General features: G+C 39.4%; 4 protein-coding genes across 8 annotated transcripts; 2 read left to right on the forward strand and 2 right to left on the reverse strand.

The window, feature by feature from the left end:
- The first annotated feature begins 940 nt into the window (after positions 1 to 940).
- Positions 941 to 4,239, forward strand: LOC130699354 (ornithine decarboxylase-like). The gene is made up of 3 exons (XM_057521700.2): positions 941 to 1,163; positions 1,224 to 1,300; positions 1,934 to 4,239. Exons 1-3 carry the CDS (start codon positions 941 to 943, stop codon positions 3,194 to 3,196), a joined length of 1,563 nt encoding a protein of 520 aa, XP_057377683.1. The 3' UTR covers positions 3,197 to 4,239.
- Positions 4,240 to 8,541: 4,302 nt separating this feature from the next.
- Positions 8,542 to 10,201, reverse strand: LOC130699366 (radical S-adenosyl methionine domain-containing protein 1, mitochondrial-like). The gene is made up of 4 exons (XM_057521717.2): positions 9,591 to 10,201; positions 9,282 to 9,527; positions 8,826 to 9,217; positions 8,542 to 8,759 (listed from the first exon to the last, which is right to left on the reverse strand). Exons 1-4 carry the CDS (start codon positions 10,029 to 10,031, stop codon positions 8,549 to 8,551), a joined length of 1,290 nt encoding a protein of 429 aa, XP_057377700.1. The 5' UTR covers positions 10,032 to 10,201; the 3' UTR covers positions 8,542 to 8,548.
- A 433-nt stretch (positions 10,202 to 10,634) lies between these two features.
- Positions 10,635 to 11,515, forward strand: LOC130699393 (DET1- and DDB1-associated protein 1-like). The gene is made up of 4 exons (XM_057521750.2): positions 10,635 to 10,786; positions 10,845 to 10,986; positions 11,050 to 11,111; positions 11,191 to 11,515. The coding sequence occupies exons 1-4, from the start codon at positions 10,778 to 10,780 to the stop codon at positions 11,269 to 11,271; spliced, it is 294 nt and encodes a 97-aa protein (XP_057377733.1). The 5' UTR covers positions 10,635 to 10,777; the 3' UTR covers positions 11,272 to 11,515.
- On the reverse strand, positions 11,516 to 13,722 carry LOC130699362 (uncharacterized). 5 transcript variants are annotated; one of them, XM_057521707.2, is made up of 6 exons: positions 13,563 to 13,722; positions 13,093 to 13,413; positions 12,222 to 13,035; positions 12,074 to 12,152; positions 11,805 to 11,913; positions 11,516 to 11,696 (listed from the first exon to the last, which is right to left on the reverse strand). In XM_057521707.2, the coding sequence occupies exons 1-5, from the start codon at positions 13,619 to 13,621 to the stop codon at positions 11,852 to 11,854; spliced, it is 1,335 nt and encodes a 444-aa protein (XP_057377690.1). In that variant the 5' UTR covers positions 13,622 to 13,722; the 3' UTR covers positions 11,516 to 11,696; positions 11,805 to 11,851. The 5 variants fall into 5 exon arrangements, with proteins under 5 accessions (XP_057377690.1, XP_057377691.1, XP_057377689.1 ...); XM_057521708.2 differs by lacking the exon at positions 11,516 to 11,696 and having other exon boundaries at positions 11,770 to 11,913; positions 13,105 to 13,413; XM_057521706.2 differs by lacking the exon at positions 11,516 to 11,696 and having other exon boundaries at positions 11,771 to 11,913.
- Between the last annotated feature and the right edge of the window lie 486 nt (positions 13,723 to 14,208).

Below are 14,208 nucleotides of genomic sequence, written 5' to 3' on the forward strand. Positions count from 1 at the left end.
CTTGGTTTTGCATTGTTGGCTCTCAGACGAAATAAAAAAAAGCCATTCTGAAATATGATATCGAAATTTTTTACTTGCTTTTAATCTCGTGAGTCAAACTGCTTTCGTTACCAACTAAGCTGATCGCATGTGAACGTGGGTTTCGAAACGAAGCTTCTCACATTGAACGTTGAACTTTGAAACCATGCCAAGTCGTTTTCTTTTATCTCCCTCGTCTCCCAGTGGTTTTTTTTTATTTTTCACATGCCAACTGTTTGTCTGTAAAAAGACAAGTCCAGATTTAGATGGGAGCTACTAGAACAGTTATACCCGGCCAAAGTTCTATTAGTTTTTCTTTTGCCCACCACCATAACATAATCTGTTAAATGAGCAGACGAAATGGCGATTGATGTGCAGACGAACATTTCCCCCTTGCACAGCGCTATTGAATTTGCATGTCTGTCATTATCAAATTGAGAACGCACCGATAACTAAAACTTGCATTTATTTTTGTTTTCAAATCTAGGGTTGCAACTCGGGGCGTGTTAGGGTCTCATATCATTGGACCCGAACCAACTGGAGAGAAGAATTGAATCGGGAACCTCCGTGGCCCGGTCCGGACACTTCAGAAACCTGATATCCACCTTAGGGCACTAACTGATTATAGTTGCCCAATTCTCAAGACTACAGTACGCATTTCTTTTTCATTTAAGATACGGTTTATTTCTTTATTAACGATAATAATTGTGTTGCTGCAGATTGCACGGAAACGGCATATCCTGAAAAGATTTTCGTTCGGAACAGTCGATTCGATCTCGGCCTCTTTGGTTTTTTAATATAATCTTATTTAAACAAGAGCAGAGGAAATTAGTCGAGTTTCTCTCTGCCCAATCGTCCATTCAACAACATCTCGTTCATCACAAATATTCAACAAAGAAAACTTGCAACAGAAAAAGAAAAAATGAAACCCGAAATGTTGTCAATGGTCGACGCATCGGCCGACCAAGCCGATGCCATTCCCAAGATTCACGTCTTGGAGCCCGGTAAAGAGAACTGGGATGTTATCCGTGACGTCGCCCACTCTGGCGTCCAAGAGGAAGCTTTCTATGTCATGGACATTGGCGATATCATCCGCAAGCACAAAGAGTGGAAGCTGAAAATGCCTCGCGTCGCTCCTTTCTACGGTAATTGAATTACTCTAATGGTTATTTCTTAAATACTAAAACTCTTCTACACTTTAACAGCGGTCAAATGCAACGATAACCGGACCGTCCTGGAGACTCTATCATCGCTGGGAGCTTCATTTGACTGCGCCTCCAAGGTAGTAACGTGTTGCTTTGTCTGGTTGACTTGCGTCGAAAACAAAAACGAGATCCGCCCTCCCACAAAGTAGAGCCCCGAGTTAAGAATATAGTACAATAGGTGACCTGATCTGGTCTTACCGGAGCGCCGGATTCTGACGTAACACCATCCTCTTGCTGGGGATAGATTGGAGGTTAGGGGGACCAACACCTCTCCTCAAATGACCGGGGATGGTTCTCGCTGATGAGGGCATTACTGACTGGGCCAAATTGGAGGTCCTGATGACGACGATCAACGACGACAGTCGCCAAGACTTGCTGGAAAAAAACAGTAATGCCCCTTCCTCCCCCAATCGATCCACACCGCCCGCGTGTTCCAACTGCGTTGCTAAACTTGCGGGTCCCGGTATCCATTTGCCGTTTGTTCTGTCTACCACCACCTGTGTGATTGTTGCGGTTGTAACACACTCGAAAACTTCTTCACAGTCGTTATGTCAAGTAGTTCGAGGTAAGACGTCGTGCTCCCGTCATCCATCGACGTTCTTTTCAAAACAAAAAAAAAAATGAAACACAAGCATTGAAACAATTCCTTTGTATTCATTTAATAATTGGGGTTTGCTAATGAATCTTCTTTATTTTTATTCTGTATGTAGAGCGAGATTGCCAAGGTGCTGGAATTGGGTGTGGAGACGGACCGCATCATTTTCGCCAACCCGGCCAAGCAAGTGTCGCATATTCGCTATGCGGCTTCGGTCGATGTTCGAGCCATGACGTTCGACAATGAGAGCGAGCTCTACAAGGTCAAAGAACACCACCCAACGGCCAAGATGGTTCTCCGCATCCGTTGCGACGCCAAGCGTGTCCAATGTCCGCTCGGCATCAAATTCGGCGCCTTCCCCAAGGATGCGCCCCGTCTCATCGCTCTAGCGGCTAAACTGGGCGTCGATTTGGTCGGCATCAGTTTCCACGTTGGATCTGGTTGCGACGAACCCGAAGTCTTTGAGCGTTGCATTGTCATCGGCCGGCAGCTGTTCGATCTGGCTGCCCGTGAATACGGTATCAACATGTCCGTACTGGATTTGGGCGGTGGCTATCCGGGCAATCGCGGCTCTTCCATCAACGCTATTGCGGCCATCGTCAACTCGGCGCTAGAGCGTCATTTCCCCGAGGGATGCGGCGTTGACATCATCGCCGAACCAGGCCGTTACTACGTTGCGTCGGCCTTCACTTTGGCCACCCGCATCCACGGCCGTCGTCAACTGACCACCGACGACGAAGAATCTGATGGGCCCCAAACACCGGCCAACACGTCGTATTTCTACTACATCAACGACGGTGTCTACGGCAGTTTCAACTGCATGCTTTATGATCACGCAGTGGTGACTCCACTGCTGCTGGAACCCCGTCCGGGTCCTGATTTTAGCTGCTCCATCTGGGGCCCGACTTGCGACGGACTTGATCGCATCGCCGCCAACGCCCAGTTGCCGTTGATGGACGTCGGCGACTGGCTGATTTTTGAGGACATGGGGGCGTACACTTTGGCTGCGGCCGGTTGCTTCAATGGCTTCCCCGTGCCAAAGGTTTACCCCGTGGTTCAGCCGCACACATGGCTCTACCTGAAGGATCGGGCTCCTTACACCGAGTCTCACTTTGTTATGGGCTCTCCATCGCCCGTCCCGGCTGCGGACCTTTTGCCCAAGATCTCTTGCGCTATGGAGATGTACGCCAGCGGCAACAACAACAACGGCGGCACCCATCTCCTTATGCCTTCGTCGGTCTGCTCTTCTTCGATCGACACGGAGGATCCATCGACTTCGGACGCCGTCTCTACTTCATCCGACGGTGACGTTTCCGACGCATACGGGGATTCTGCTGATTTCTTGGCCGATTTGCTTGACGTCACCTCGGTGATGTAATAATCACGCGTGAGAAAACATAAAACAGAAGCAAGAATCAGAAGAGAAACTGACCAAATCTTGTATTTTTTTTTCTTTTTGGCTTACATTTTCGTTTAATTTCAAGTCCTTCCTGACCCACCAAATCCGCTTTTCTTTTGTTTTTTGAAGGCGATCCAGTCATCGCTCGCATTTCACCGTCTAAAAAAATTTTCTCCTTAAATACCAAAAGCGTCAGTTAGTCCAGAACTCTTTTTTTTTTAATTTAATTTTTTTTTTTACTTAAAAAAAAAAACACAAAGAACTTCTTTTCCTAAATTTTATGGGTTTTTCCTGAGTGTCGTGTTTGTTATGTCTTGTTTGGAAACCCCCTCTCACGCGCGCCTTCTTTTCTTCTAATTTTCTGAAATGAAATGCCGGACCAAATACTAAAAGACGTTACAACAGAAAATTTCAAAGCCAAGAATAACCGTTTACAAAGGAAGAGTTCGTAGAGAAATGGACCAACTAAGCAAGATAAATAAAGGTCGAAATCGTTTTGTTCAGACATTCCTCCACACTACCAAAAGTATCAAACGACTGGGCAAAAAGATTTCGACTCGCCAATTTCCCCTTTGAAAAAGTAAGAAAAAAAGACAAAAAATAAAAACAATTCAATTCTTCCTAAACATCAATCGAACATTTCTCTCATTCAACTCAAAATTCGTATTTTTCAACTGAAGAGAAGATGCGCATTACTGTAGGGGGTGTAAGTGTATTATTTGTTTTGCTTTCTAAAATTATCTTATCGTCTATTTTAGATGTTCCACAATGGTTTGATTACCCGTAACATATAGCGATTGGGATTATTCTTGCTTTCAAAATTTTAAGTTTTATGATAATTATTAATATAAAATCCTAGTTATTTTCCTTCAACAAAAGAAGAACGTCTCTTTCTTCTGAAGAAATAGTATTTGCTGTCTCTTCATCTTCCTTTTGCATTGGATCTGTTTCGGACTCAGCCATTCAGTTTTCTATTGACCGAAGCGAGCATCTTCAATACAAAGTGTAAGAACAGCAAAGAAGGAAACAAGCAAGTTTTTTTTGTTTTTAATGTCGGATCTTTCCCCAACCATTCTGAATTGTGTTAGATTTTTCTTTGATTATGCGCCCACCCCCTCCCACCGTCAGTGTCAGCTATCGATGTAGTGGAGGCAATAACAAGAAACGTATACCAATACAGTCTGTGTCTATGGCGCAAATGGAATTATGTTTTTCAAGGAAGGAAAAGACATTTTTCAATAATAAACGTGGAAAATGTTGGACAGGAGCGTGACTTTAATCGATCGTCACGTGAACAATTGCAAATGTTCTTACATCACGTGGATGGGTTTTACTCTTGGAAGGCTTAAACATACGTTGATTTCGATCAATGTGACTTAGGAAAGCCTGCGTGCCGTCAGTGTCACGTTGTTGTACCAGTCGCTGACGCTAGCTATTCCATGCTCTATCCATCCATCAAGGGCCTCTTCATTCTCAAACGGCTATTCAATGGCTTCCTCCTATACGGAACGCCGTTTGCCCGACTTTTTTAAAGACAACTCTTGTTCAATGGCTGACCGTTCATTACGCAGATAAATAGATAATTAGTGTTGACATCTAGCGGCCAACATTAACAATCGAAGGTAGGATTTGAATAAGCCACTAGGACTAGTTTTACTTAAATAATCAATAAATAGGGATAACTATACATGGTTTAGATTCAAAATTTAACCATATTCATGAAAATGAACTTTGTATTTACATAGAATTTATGATTCTTGAGTAATATAAAATATATAATAGTACCATAAAAATGTTAAGCCCGACAAAATAAGCCCGACTTTTCTTTTTTTTTTTTAAATATCAGTAAATCTCGATAACTATATATGATTTAGATTCACAATTTTACAAGGATCACGAAAATGAATTTTTTTGTCACGTAGATCTTATGGTTTGGTAAAGAACCGTTATGTCATACTGGCGCTGGAACGTACTGGCGCGCAGGTAAATTCTTTGATTCGGGGCCTTGCAACTTGCCAAAACAGCGCATTTTGTTAGTTTATTTTGAAAACGACTTGTTTAGCGAGAAAACCACTAACATAATCGAACTCAGCGTTTAATTTTGATTATGCCATTGTGGTTTTTATCGAATTCCAAGAGATGTCCATTTTGGCCGATTTTGACAAAAGTGAGAAGGCTATAGCCTTCTCACTTTTTCATTTTTGGGCAAATTTCAGATTTAGCTTGAAACATATGAATTCGATGCAGAGTTGAATGCTAATCACGAATATCTAGTTTAGTTTTAAATTGGCCTTGTAGTTTTTTAATTAAAAATAAAAAACAAAAAAGTCGGGCTTATTTTTTGTTGGCCGTGCGACGAAAAAAAGCCCGACTTTTCGCATTTTTTTTACCTATTTTGAAAACGGCTGGTTTAGCGAGAAAACCACTAACATAATCGAACTCAGCGTTTAATTTTGATTATTCCATGTGGTTTTTATCGAATTCCATGAGATGTCCATTTTGGCCGGTTTTGACAAAAGTGAGAAGGCTATAGCCTTCCCACTTTTTCATTTTTGGCCAAATTTCAGATGTGCCTAAAAAAACATGAATTCGATGCAGAATTAAATGCCAATCACCAGGCTTGCCGTTTCGCTTAAAATTTTAAGCTGGTGCGCCGCACCTCTTAACAAGCAATGAGCGGATCACCAAACACGCTCAATTGTGTTTGAGTGGTGCGGCGCTCAAAATCTGCCCTATCGCACATTTTGTCTTCTGCCGTCTGCTGTCTGCTATATATACGGCGGTTGCCTAGGGAACGATACTTGCTTGTGCATGACTTGCAGTTTTTGAAAGCGTCGGCTGCAATAATTTATAAATAGTTATGGTATCGACCGTTAGGTGGCGCTATTTTCCGTGGTAATTTCACGTTTTGAGCGGGTACTGATCGCACATTTTTTTCAAGCGTGGCGGTAATCACGCTCAAATGCCATTAAGCGGCTCGGCCGCTTAAAAATGTAAGCGAGAGGGGAAATTCGCACATTTTGTGAGCGCGCTTACGGCAAGCCTGCCAATCACGAATATCTCGTTTATTTTGCAATTGGCATTGTATTTTTTGAAATAAACATAAAAAACAAGGAAAATTGTGTCGACCGAGCGGCAAAATTAAGCCCGACATTGCACATTTTTTTAGTTTATTTTGAAAATGGTTGGTTTAGCGAGAAATCCACTAACATAATCGAACTCAACGTTCAATTTTGACTAAGCTGTGTGGTTTTTATCGAATTCCAAGAGGTGTCCATTTTGGCCGATTTTGACAAAAGTGAGAAGGCTATAGCCTTCCCACTTTTTCATTTTTGGCCAAATTTCAGATGTGCCTAAAACCACATGAATTCGATGCAGAATTGAACGCCAATCACGAATATCTCGTTTATTTTGCAATTGGCATTGTATTTTTTTAAATAAACATAAAAAACAAGGAAAATTGTGTCGGCCGAGCGGCAAAATTAAGCCCGACATTGCACATTTTTTTAGTATATTTTGAAAATGGCTGGTTTAGCGAGAAAACCACTAACATAATCGAGCTCAACGTTCAATTTTGATTATGCTGTGTGGTTTTTATCGAATTCCAAGAGGTGTCCATTTTGGCCGATTTTGACAAAAGTGAGAAGGCTATAGCCTTCCCACTTTTTCATTTTTGGCCAAATTTCAGATTTAGCTTAAAACACATGTATTCTGTGCAGAATTGAATGCCAATTACGAATATCTAGCTTATTTTTCGATTGGCCTTGTAGTTTTTTAATAAAACGTCAAAAACACAAGGCCGGGCATATTTTGTCGGGCTTAAAATTTGGCACTGCAAAAACTGAAACTCATTGTAATTGGTTGAAATTCAGAGAATATAGTCAAAATTGAAGGCTGATTACGGGAAAATTTTTATTTTTTTCATTAAGTCAATCGTTTTTTAAATACACTCAGTGCTTCGCGCTAGCGCTATCACATACACATATACATTACATATCATAAGCACCGAAAACTCGGTGTGTTTCGAAAACAATTGAATTAATGAAAAAAATGAAAATTTTGTCGTAATTAGCATTCAATTTCGACTATAAGTTTAATTTTGATTATTCCATGTGGTTTTTATCGAATTCCAAGAGATGTCCATTTTGGCCGATTTTGACAAAAGTGAGAAGGCTATAGCCTTCCCACTTTTTCATTTTTGGCCAAATTTCAGATGTGCCTAAAAACACATGAATTCGATGCAGAATTGAATGCCAATCACGAATATCTCGTTTATTTTGCAATTGGCATTTTTTTTTTGAAATAAACATAAAAAACAAGGAAAATTGTGTCGGCCGAGTGGCAAAAATAAGCCCGACATTGCAATTTTTTTTAGTTTATTTTGAAAATGGCTGATTTAGCGAGAAAACCACTAACATAATTGAAATCAGCGTTCAATTTTGACTATGCTGTGTGGTTTTTATCGAATTCCAAGAGGTGTCCATTTTGGCCGATTTTGACAAAAATGAGAAGGCTATAGCCTTCCCACTTTTTCATTTTTGGCCAAATTTCAGATGTGCCTAAAACCACATGAATTCGATGCCGAATTGAACGCCAATCACGAATATCTCGTTTATTTTGCAATTGGCATTGTATTTTTTGAAATAAACATAAAAAACAAGGAAAATTGTGTGAGCGGCAAAATTAAGCCCGACATTGCACATTTTTTTAGTATATTTTGAAAATGGCTGGTTTACGAATAACCACTAACATAATCGAGTCAACGTTTTTTGATTATGCTGAGTGGTTTTTATCGAATTCCAAGAGGTGTCCATTTTGGCCGATTTTGGTAAAAGTGAGAAGGCTATAGCCTTCCCACTTTTTCATTTTTGGACAAATTTCAGATTTAGCTTAAAATACATGATTTCGATGCAGAATGGAACGGGAATCACGAATATACGGGTAGTTTTTTCGTAGGACTAATAGTTTTTTTATAAAACGTAAAAAACGGTGAATTTGGGTTTAAAAAATAAGCTCGCTAAAATATATAAGCCCGACTTTTTCATTTTAAAGATAAATTATAACTTGACCAGAAAACAAACGGATTTTTCTGAATCAGCGTTAAATTCCGGTTATACTGTGTGATTTTCATCGCATTCCAAGAGATTTCGATTTTTCGGATTTTGGCAAAAGTGAGAAGGCTATGGCCTTCTCACTTTTTCATTTTTGGGCAAATTTCAGATTTAGCTTAAAACATATGAATTCGATGCAGATGCTAATCACGAATATCTAGTTTATTTAGTTTTGAACCTAAATCATAAAAAAACAGTCATCAAAACGTGGTACGAAACCTCATGGGCTGAATTTATTTCTCGTATGGTATTCGCCTAAGACGTTTAATACAGTAGGTAAAATTGCATCAACTACATTAAGGCCTCTATCCGTGGCTTGAAAGCTACCGTTCATTCCCCACCTAAGGTAGCCATTGAGGTAGAAAAATTTTAAGGGTTCAGCTGCCCCGAAAACATCTTTCATGGAATACTGTGGTTGAAATAAATTCCATCTAGCAGAAAGCATATTTTTGTTAGAATCTCTAATGATGTTAGTTATTTTTCCTGATTAATTTCACCTATTTGGCTGTGTTCCTTTAGTAGTTCTCAGCGACGTGACTAGTAATTCAGACAAAACTTCTAATCGGTTTTGCTGTTTGCACAGGCGTGTTGCATGTCCGTCTCGTTCCACTAAATCTTGCCAGGATTGGGGATCCAACGTCTGAATGCGTGATTCACGCAAATCCGCGTCTAATGGAAATATTCTTGAATGCGCACCAGGACCAATCCCTAGGTATTGAGTTCCATGCCAATACGACATGTTATGCAATGACTGAGCTCTAGAACCTGCCTTGGCGAAGTTACTAATTTCGTACCGTTCCAAGCTAGATTCCTTTAATAGTTTCACTGCAAGCAGATACATGGAAGCTGTGTCATTTTCGTTTGGTATTGTTAATTCTCCTGATTTAAGCTGGAAAACGTAAATCAATGTTAGGAGTAGAAGAATTATTTCAGTGATACTGAGTATTACTTACTTCTCTAAATAACCGCGTTCCTTTTTCAGGGGTCAATTCATACAAGGAAACATGATGTGGTTTGTGCTCAAGCATTTGAATTAGCTCATTTTCCCATGATTTAATAGTATCACCAGGTTTCCGAAACAGAAGATCAACAGATACACTGTCAGATCCAAATATTTCTGTAGCTTGCTTTAACAGCATTAAGCCATCATTTGCAGAGTGATCACGTCCAAGAATTTTTAATTTTTTGTCATCCAGACTCTGTCAATTTTAATTTTGCTTTACAGTAGGCAAATTGTGTGAATTTTCACAAGCAAAGCAAACCTGTAAACCAACTGAGACACGATTGACTCCAAACTTGAAGTATTCTTCCAGTTTTTGTGTCATATTCAAAGATGAAGGATTGCACTCAATGGTTATTTCAATCTTTTCATCAGTATTAGCCAATTGCTTCACACATTGTATCAATCTAGAGATAGTTGTTGGAGGGGCTAAACTAGGTGTTCCTCCACCAAAATAAATTGATTTTATCTTATTCACTCCCGTTAGGCCAAATATTGTTTGAGTCTCTCTAAGAAGACTATTTTCCATTTTATTTTCAAAATGTTGCCCCAATTTATTTTCAGATCTTTTATATTTGTTGAAATTACAAAATGTACAAATGTTCTTGCAAAAGGGCCAATGAAAATAAACCGTGGCTTCACTTTTAAAAATATTAAATAGGCTGTGGTCACACTGCGAGAGATATGTAGGGAAGATCTTCATTGTTAATCGGGGATCTATCGTTATATTTGAAAAATACGTCTCAATGACGGCCAAATTTTGATGTTTTACCCTTTGGACATGCGAAAAAACTATTAGCTTAATTTATTGGTAAAAACGTAAACATGATGCTTCTGGCAGAACAAGAAATTTCTATAAGCATAACACTGATGACAAACAATCAACTGATTTGTTTTTGCTCAGCGACATCAGCTGTAGAACAAGATCGGATGCTGAGTTGCCAGGCCTTATGGAAAGAAGGTAGATAATATTAGGATGAAGTAACCTTTAAGGGTGTTATATTTGAAAATGTTCTATAAAATGTTTTGTAAAATTACCGACATTTAACAAAATTCTTATCGCTAGACATCACTTGGTAGTTCTAAAAATTAATATATTGGAGAGTTTTGGCCCGCCAGAGTACTCTATGAAATGATATGTCGTTAATAAACTGGCGCTCCTAAACATGCCAAATACCTGAACATACTGGCGATTTGGGATAGAACAGCCGCAACGCCATCTATGGAGCTTAGCATACGTAGCTCAAGCTTCCCCGTGAACTGGGTACTGTACTCCCGTTACCACTCCTGGTATACTGAATGATAGTATGATGCCAGGCCGTGTGTTTTAGGATAGGCCATGGTAAAGAAATTTCTGCTCGTTGGTTCAGTTTCCTGTTACATGGATGTCAAGGCAATTCGTCTAAAACGACCCTCTTCTGCAATTTAATTAAATAATAGCACTTGTTAATGAAAATGGTGAGGTGTTGCGAATCTCTTTTATTAAGTGCACCAATAATAAGATTTTTTATGACAGACTGCGACGGCAGATTTTTTGAAAGGATTACCCTGTTACAATGAGAATAACTTCACACGATTCCACAGCGATGCTTCATCAAAAGTCTCTGTCAAGCGGCCATCCGTTTACCTACCGACCAAAGAATATCCTTCAGAACAGAGTATACAAATGTATATTTACAGTGCCATTTGTTATTCCATGTGAAATAATATTTTTCTTACAGTTATTGTAACTGAAAAAACAAATATTTTGCTGAGATACCTTCATCAGCAATGGGAAAGAAAAGTATACCAAGTTTTGAATTGTTGTAAACCATAAAAGGGTGATCTAATCTATTAAACCTTGATGTTTTTTTATACTTTAGAACAAGAAACGGGAAAGTGCCAATGAAATGGAAGAGGGAGCCTCAGCTAAGAAAAGGCCCCGCTTGGACACAAGTGTTTAAGCAATTATTGCACTTCTTGCTTGCTCATTTATTTCTCGAATATATAATTTCATATTGGAAGCCATATCTAAGAATTGGAACAGGAATGAACAGATTCCAGTAAATTTTCAATTGATACCTGTTTTGTTCGTTATAATGATTTTGGTTAGATCAAAAAACAATCACCGACTCACTTGCTGAAGCAGAGCATATCTTTGAATGTTTTGCTCTGTGGTCATAACTATAATAAATGACTCTCACTTTATTATTGTTGTAGTTGCCAAAACAAATGGATATGGTAAACAAGTTTCTCAAAAGTTAATTCATAGCTGTGAAACAAAATAATCAAGAAATCCATCGAGTAGGTAGACTAAGCTAGATGAAATTTGATGAGCAACACCATGATGAGTGTCATTTTCTAAGGAAGAACCTTATCCTTAAAACGACTTTTGATGTTGGTACACAACATTTTTCCACAGTAATTTAAAATGCAAAGAATAATATTAATAAAGCTGTTACTATTATTATTACTGACTAACTGTAAAGGAGATTACCATGCATGGGAAGGAGAATGGGTTTCAAGATGAACTGATCAAAAATTTTAAACGATTTCTTCGGCGTCTTGATTCCATATGCGGTAGGTGGAGCTCTTTAGATCTGATGCTGAAACGAAAGAAGAAATTTGCGTGATTTACAAAAGTGATTGATTCCTAAAGTTCTGATTTTTTACGACACGCGGAAAAAATCATGACAAAGCTAATTTCGAGCAGTTCTCAACAGCAAAAACTGATACGGAAAACACGAGATAGGACAGGCTACGTACTTGATACTAATTTGAATTCCGTTGGTTGTAGCAAAGATAGATGTGCTCCGGAGACGGAGACTGCTGACGTGAACAATATCTTGGCAAAAATAATACAATACTGGATGAACAACGAAACGAATTTAAATGTCCATAAAATATTTCTCACAAGAGCATAGGTATTCACAAGCGACGCTTCGAGTTTCTCCATAACGACGTCGACATTTAAAGTCAAATCGTCCTTCAACTTTGGATTGGACGACGATGAGGCAGAAGCACCAAGATTCCATAAAAGCTGAGTACCATCTTTGATCAATGATACTAAGCCAAGACTGGTAGCCGATAGGATTCGAGCAATACGATTACCGGTTGGTACGGGTAAACGGACCTCCAGCCGATTCAGCGTATTCCTCATGGTGGCACCAAGATGTAGTTGAACGAAAATAGAAACTTTACCTAGCTCTCCTATTCGGATTTTCAGCAAAGGTTGAATAGGTGGCATTTCTAGGGGAAAGCTATAATGGCAGAGAGGAAAGGTTTTCTCCTGAAGCTGCTGGATGTTTATGTGACAAACAGCCTTTTCCCACTGTGCGAGAGCACTTGGATGAAAGAGCACGGATGGTATTCCAGGTAGCTTGCTAAAGCCCAATTCTAGTTTGATGTTATGACTGCACTCGGCATCTGGATCTACCGTCAGATAAATAGTTCCGTACGCGTCTGCTTTAAATGAGAGATTTGACGCTATCATTCGAACCTCTTCCTTTATATATAGTTCAATTTTTGGCTTCGATCTTAGCCACATCGTTCTTTGTGAGGCCGGGACCAGGCTTCGTAGCTCTAGCTGTTGGTGACCACTGGCCCTCCCGAAAGGAAGCCATCGCTGGACGGTTCCATTGAGCTGGTCAGCCATTTTACTTGGTGGCAGCTGAGTAAGATGAGCAAGCTTGGAAAGCAATTCCAAAACTATTACAACATCACATGACCTGTATAAAATAATAGGAAAATTACCTTACAAAAAAACGAGAAAATCTTTGTAGTACCTCGCAACACACACTGATTGTTGATTTCCAGTTGGTTGCAGATTTTGATCCAAGTATGGAACACCGCATAATAAGCGATTTTGGAGGCACTCAACAACTATAACTGGCCAAAAGATTTGACAGTTAAAACCAAATGGAATCCAAAAAAGAGGTGCCTGAAGCTTTTTCTGACAAGAATCCCTGGTAACCTGAAAGAGGTTGGGATTCAGGATTCCAAGTTCGTTTAATAATGGATCCAATAATTCTTGGTCATTGGGAAGGCATAGGTTGGCGAAGTTTGGGTGTTCATTTTTCCAACGTTTTTCGACAGTGGGGAATATTCTGTTATAAAACAAAATGACACATTACAAGGAAACGACGGCTGATAGCAGAGATTTTTTTTAGTCTAACGAGAGAAGAATGACCTCCCATCGGAATCGTGAACTCTACAAACATACAGTTCTGACATTCATTTCCAAAAATCCATATACCTGTAGAAAAGGAGCTTTGATTCCGTTATAGAAACCACGAACAAACACCTAAGGCTCATTGTGGTTACGGACTATAAGCTAGGGCTTTCGTCCCAGACGTTACTGTTTCAGGAGTTCGTAACTTCCACAACAAAGGCTTTGTTGCCATATGTAGAATTACAGAGCCTGTCACTTATTTCAGACAACCAGATCCAGAGCAGTCCAGAGCTAGTACAGTAAAAGTACACAGTAGACATACTACTGAGACTACTGACAGAGTCATTACAATGAGTCATGCTAAGGTTATAGAGACAATTATTAATTTCATTTTAGGATATTAGTGACTTATTTTTTCGTTATTTTCATAATCCATTGAGTGCTTCATAGGCGAAATACTTTCTTAAAGGCGTTAGTGAGATCGACGACCCATACAGCAATGTATTTTTGGATAAGCTGGCATAAACAAATCTCGTTATACCACTTTTTTATTTTTTTTTTTTTTAATTTATCTATAGTTTTCAAATTCGACAAAATATAATATTTCCCTGTAAAATGTAAAATTGGCAACTTCTGATGAAGTTTCAGGAATACGGCTGGCCAATGCGTACAAAATCTTCCTGGAAGTTGGATAGATACCTTGAATAGTTCGTTTCAAAATCACCCATGG

The sequence above is a fragment of the Daphnia carinata genome, chromosome 7 (assembly GCF_022539665.2).
Source record: "Daphnia carinata strain CSIRO-1 chromosome 7, CSIRO_AGI_Dcar_HiC_V3, whole genome shotgun sequence".
In the NCBI taxonomy this organism is placed as follows: domain Eukaryota; kingdom Metazoa; phylum Arthropoda; class Branchiopoda; order Diplostraca; family Daphniidae; genus Daphnia; species Daphnia carinata.

What these genes read in the sequence shown, in the direction of transcription:
- LOC130699354 (XM_057521700.2), top strand. Translation starts at nt 941, where the DNA reads ATGAAACCCGAAATGTTGTCAATGGTCGACGCATCGGCCGACCAAGCC. An exon ending in TCGCGTCGCTCCTTTCTACG is followed by an intron (nt 1,164 to 1,223) that starts GTAATTGAATTA and finishes ACACTTTAACAG; the next exon opens with CGGTCAAATGCAACGATAAC. An exon ending in CATTTGACTGCGCCTCCAAG is followed by an intron (nt 1,301 to 1,933) that starts GTAGTAACGTGT and finishes TTCTGTATGTAG; the next exon opens with AGCGAGATTGCCAAGGTGCT.
- LOC130699366 (XM_057521717.2), bottom strand. Translation starts at nt 10,031, where the DNA reads ATGAAGATCTTCCCTACATATCTCTCGCAGTGTGACCACAGCCTATTT. An exon ending in GTGTCTCAGTTGGTTTACAG is followed by an intron (nt 9,528 to 9,590) that starts GTTTGCTTTGCT and finishes TAAAATTGACAG; the next exon opens with AGTCTGGATGACAAAAAATT. An exon ending in GAACGCGGTTATTTAGAGAA is followed by an intron (nt 9,218 to 9,281) that starts GTAAGTAATACT and finishes TACGTTTTCCAG; the next exon opens with CTTAAATCAGGAGAATTAAC.
- LOC130699393 (XM_057521750.2), top strand. An exon ending in AGAATATCCTTCAGAACAGA is followed by an intron (nt 10,987 to 11,049) that starts GTATACAAATGT and finishes TTTTTCTTACAG; the next exon opens with TTATTGTAACTGAAAAAACA. An exon ending in ATCAGCAATGGGAAAGAAAA is followed by an intron (nt 11,112 to 11,190) that starts GTATACCAAGTT and finishes TTTATACTTTAG; the next exon opens with AACAAGAAACGGGAAAGTGC.
- LOC130699362 (XM_057521707.2), bottom strand. Translation starts at nt 13,621, where the DNA reads ATGAGCCTTAGGTGTTTGTTCGTGGTTTCTATAACGGAATCAAAGCTC. An exon ending in CAATCAGTGTGTGTTGCGAG is followed by an intron (nt 13,036 to 13,092) that starts GTACTACAAAGA and finishes TATTTTATACAG; the next exon opens with GTCATGTGATGTTGTAATAG. An exon ending in GGAATTCAAATTAGTATCAA is followed by an intron (nt 11,914 to 12,073) that starts GTACGTAGCCTG and finishes CTTTCGTTTCAG; the next exon opens with CATCAGATCTAAAGAGCTCC.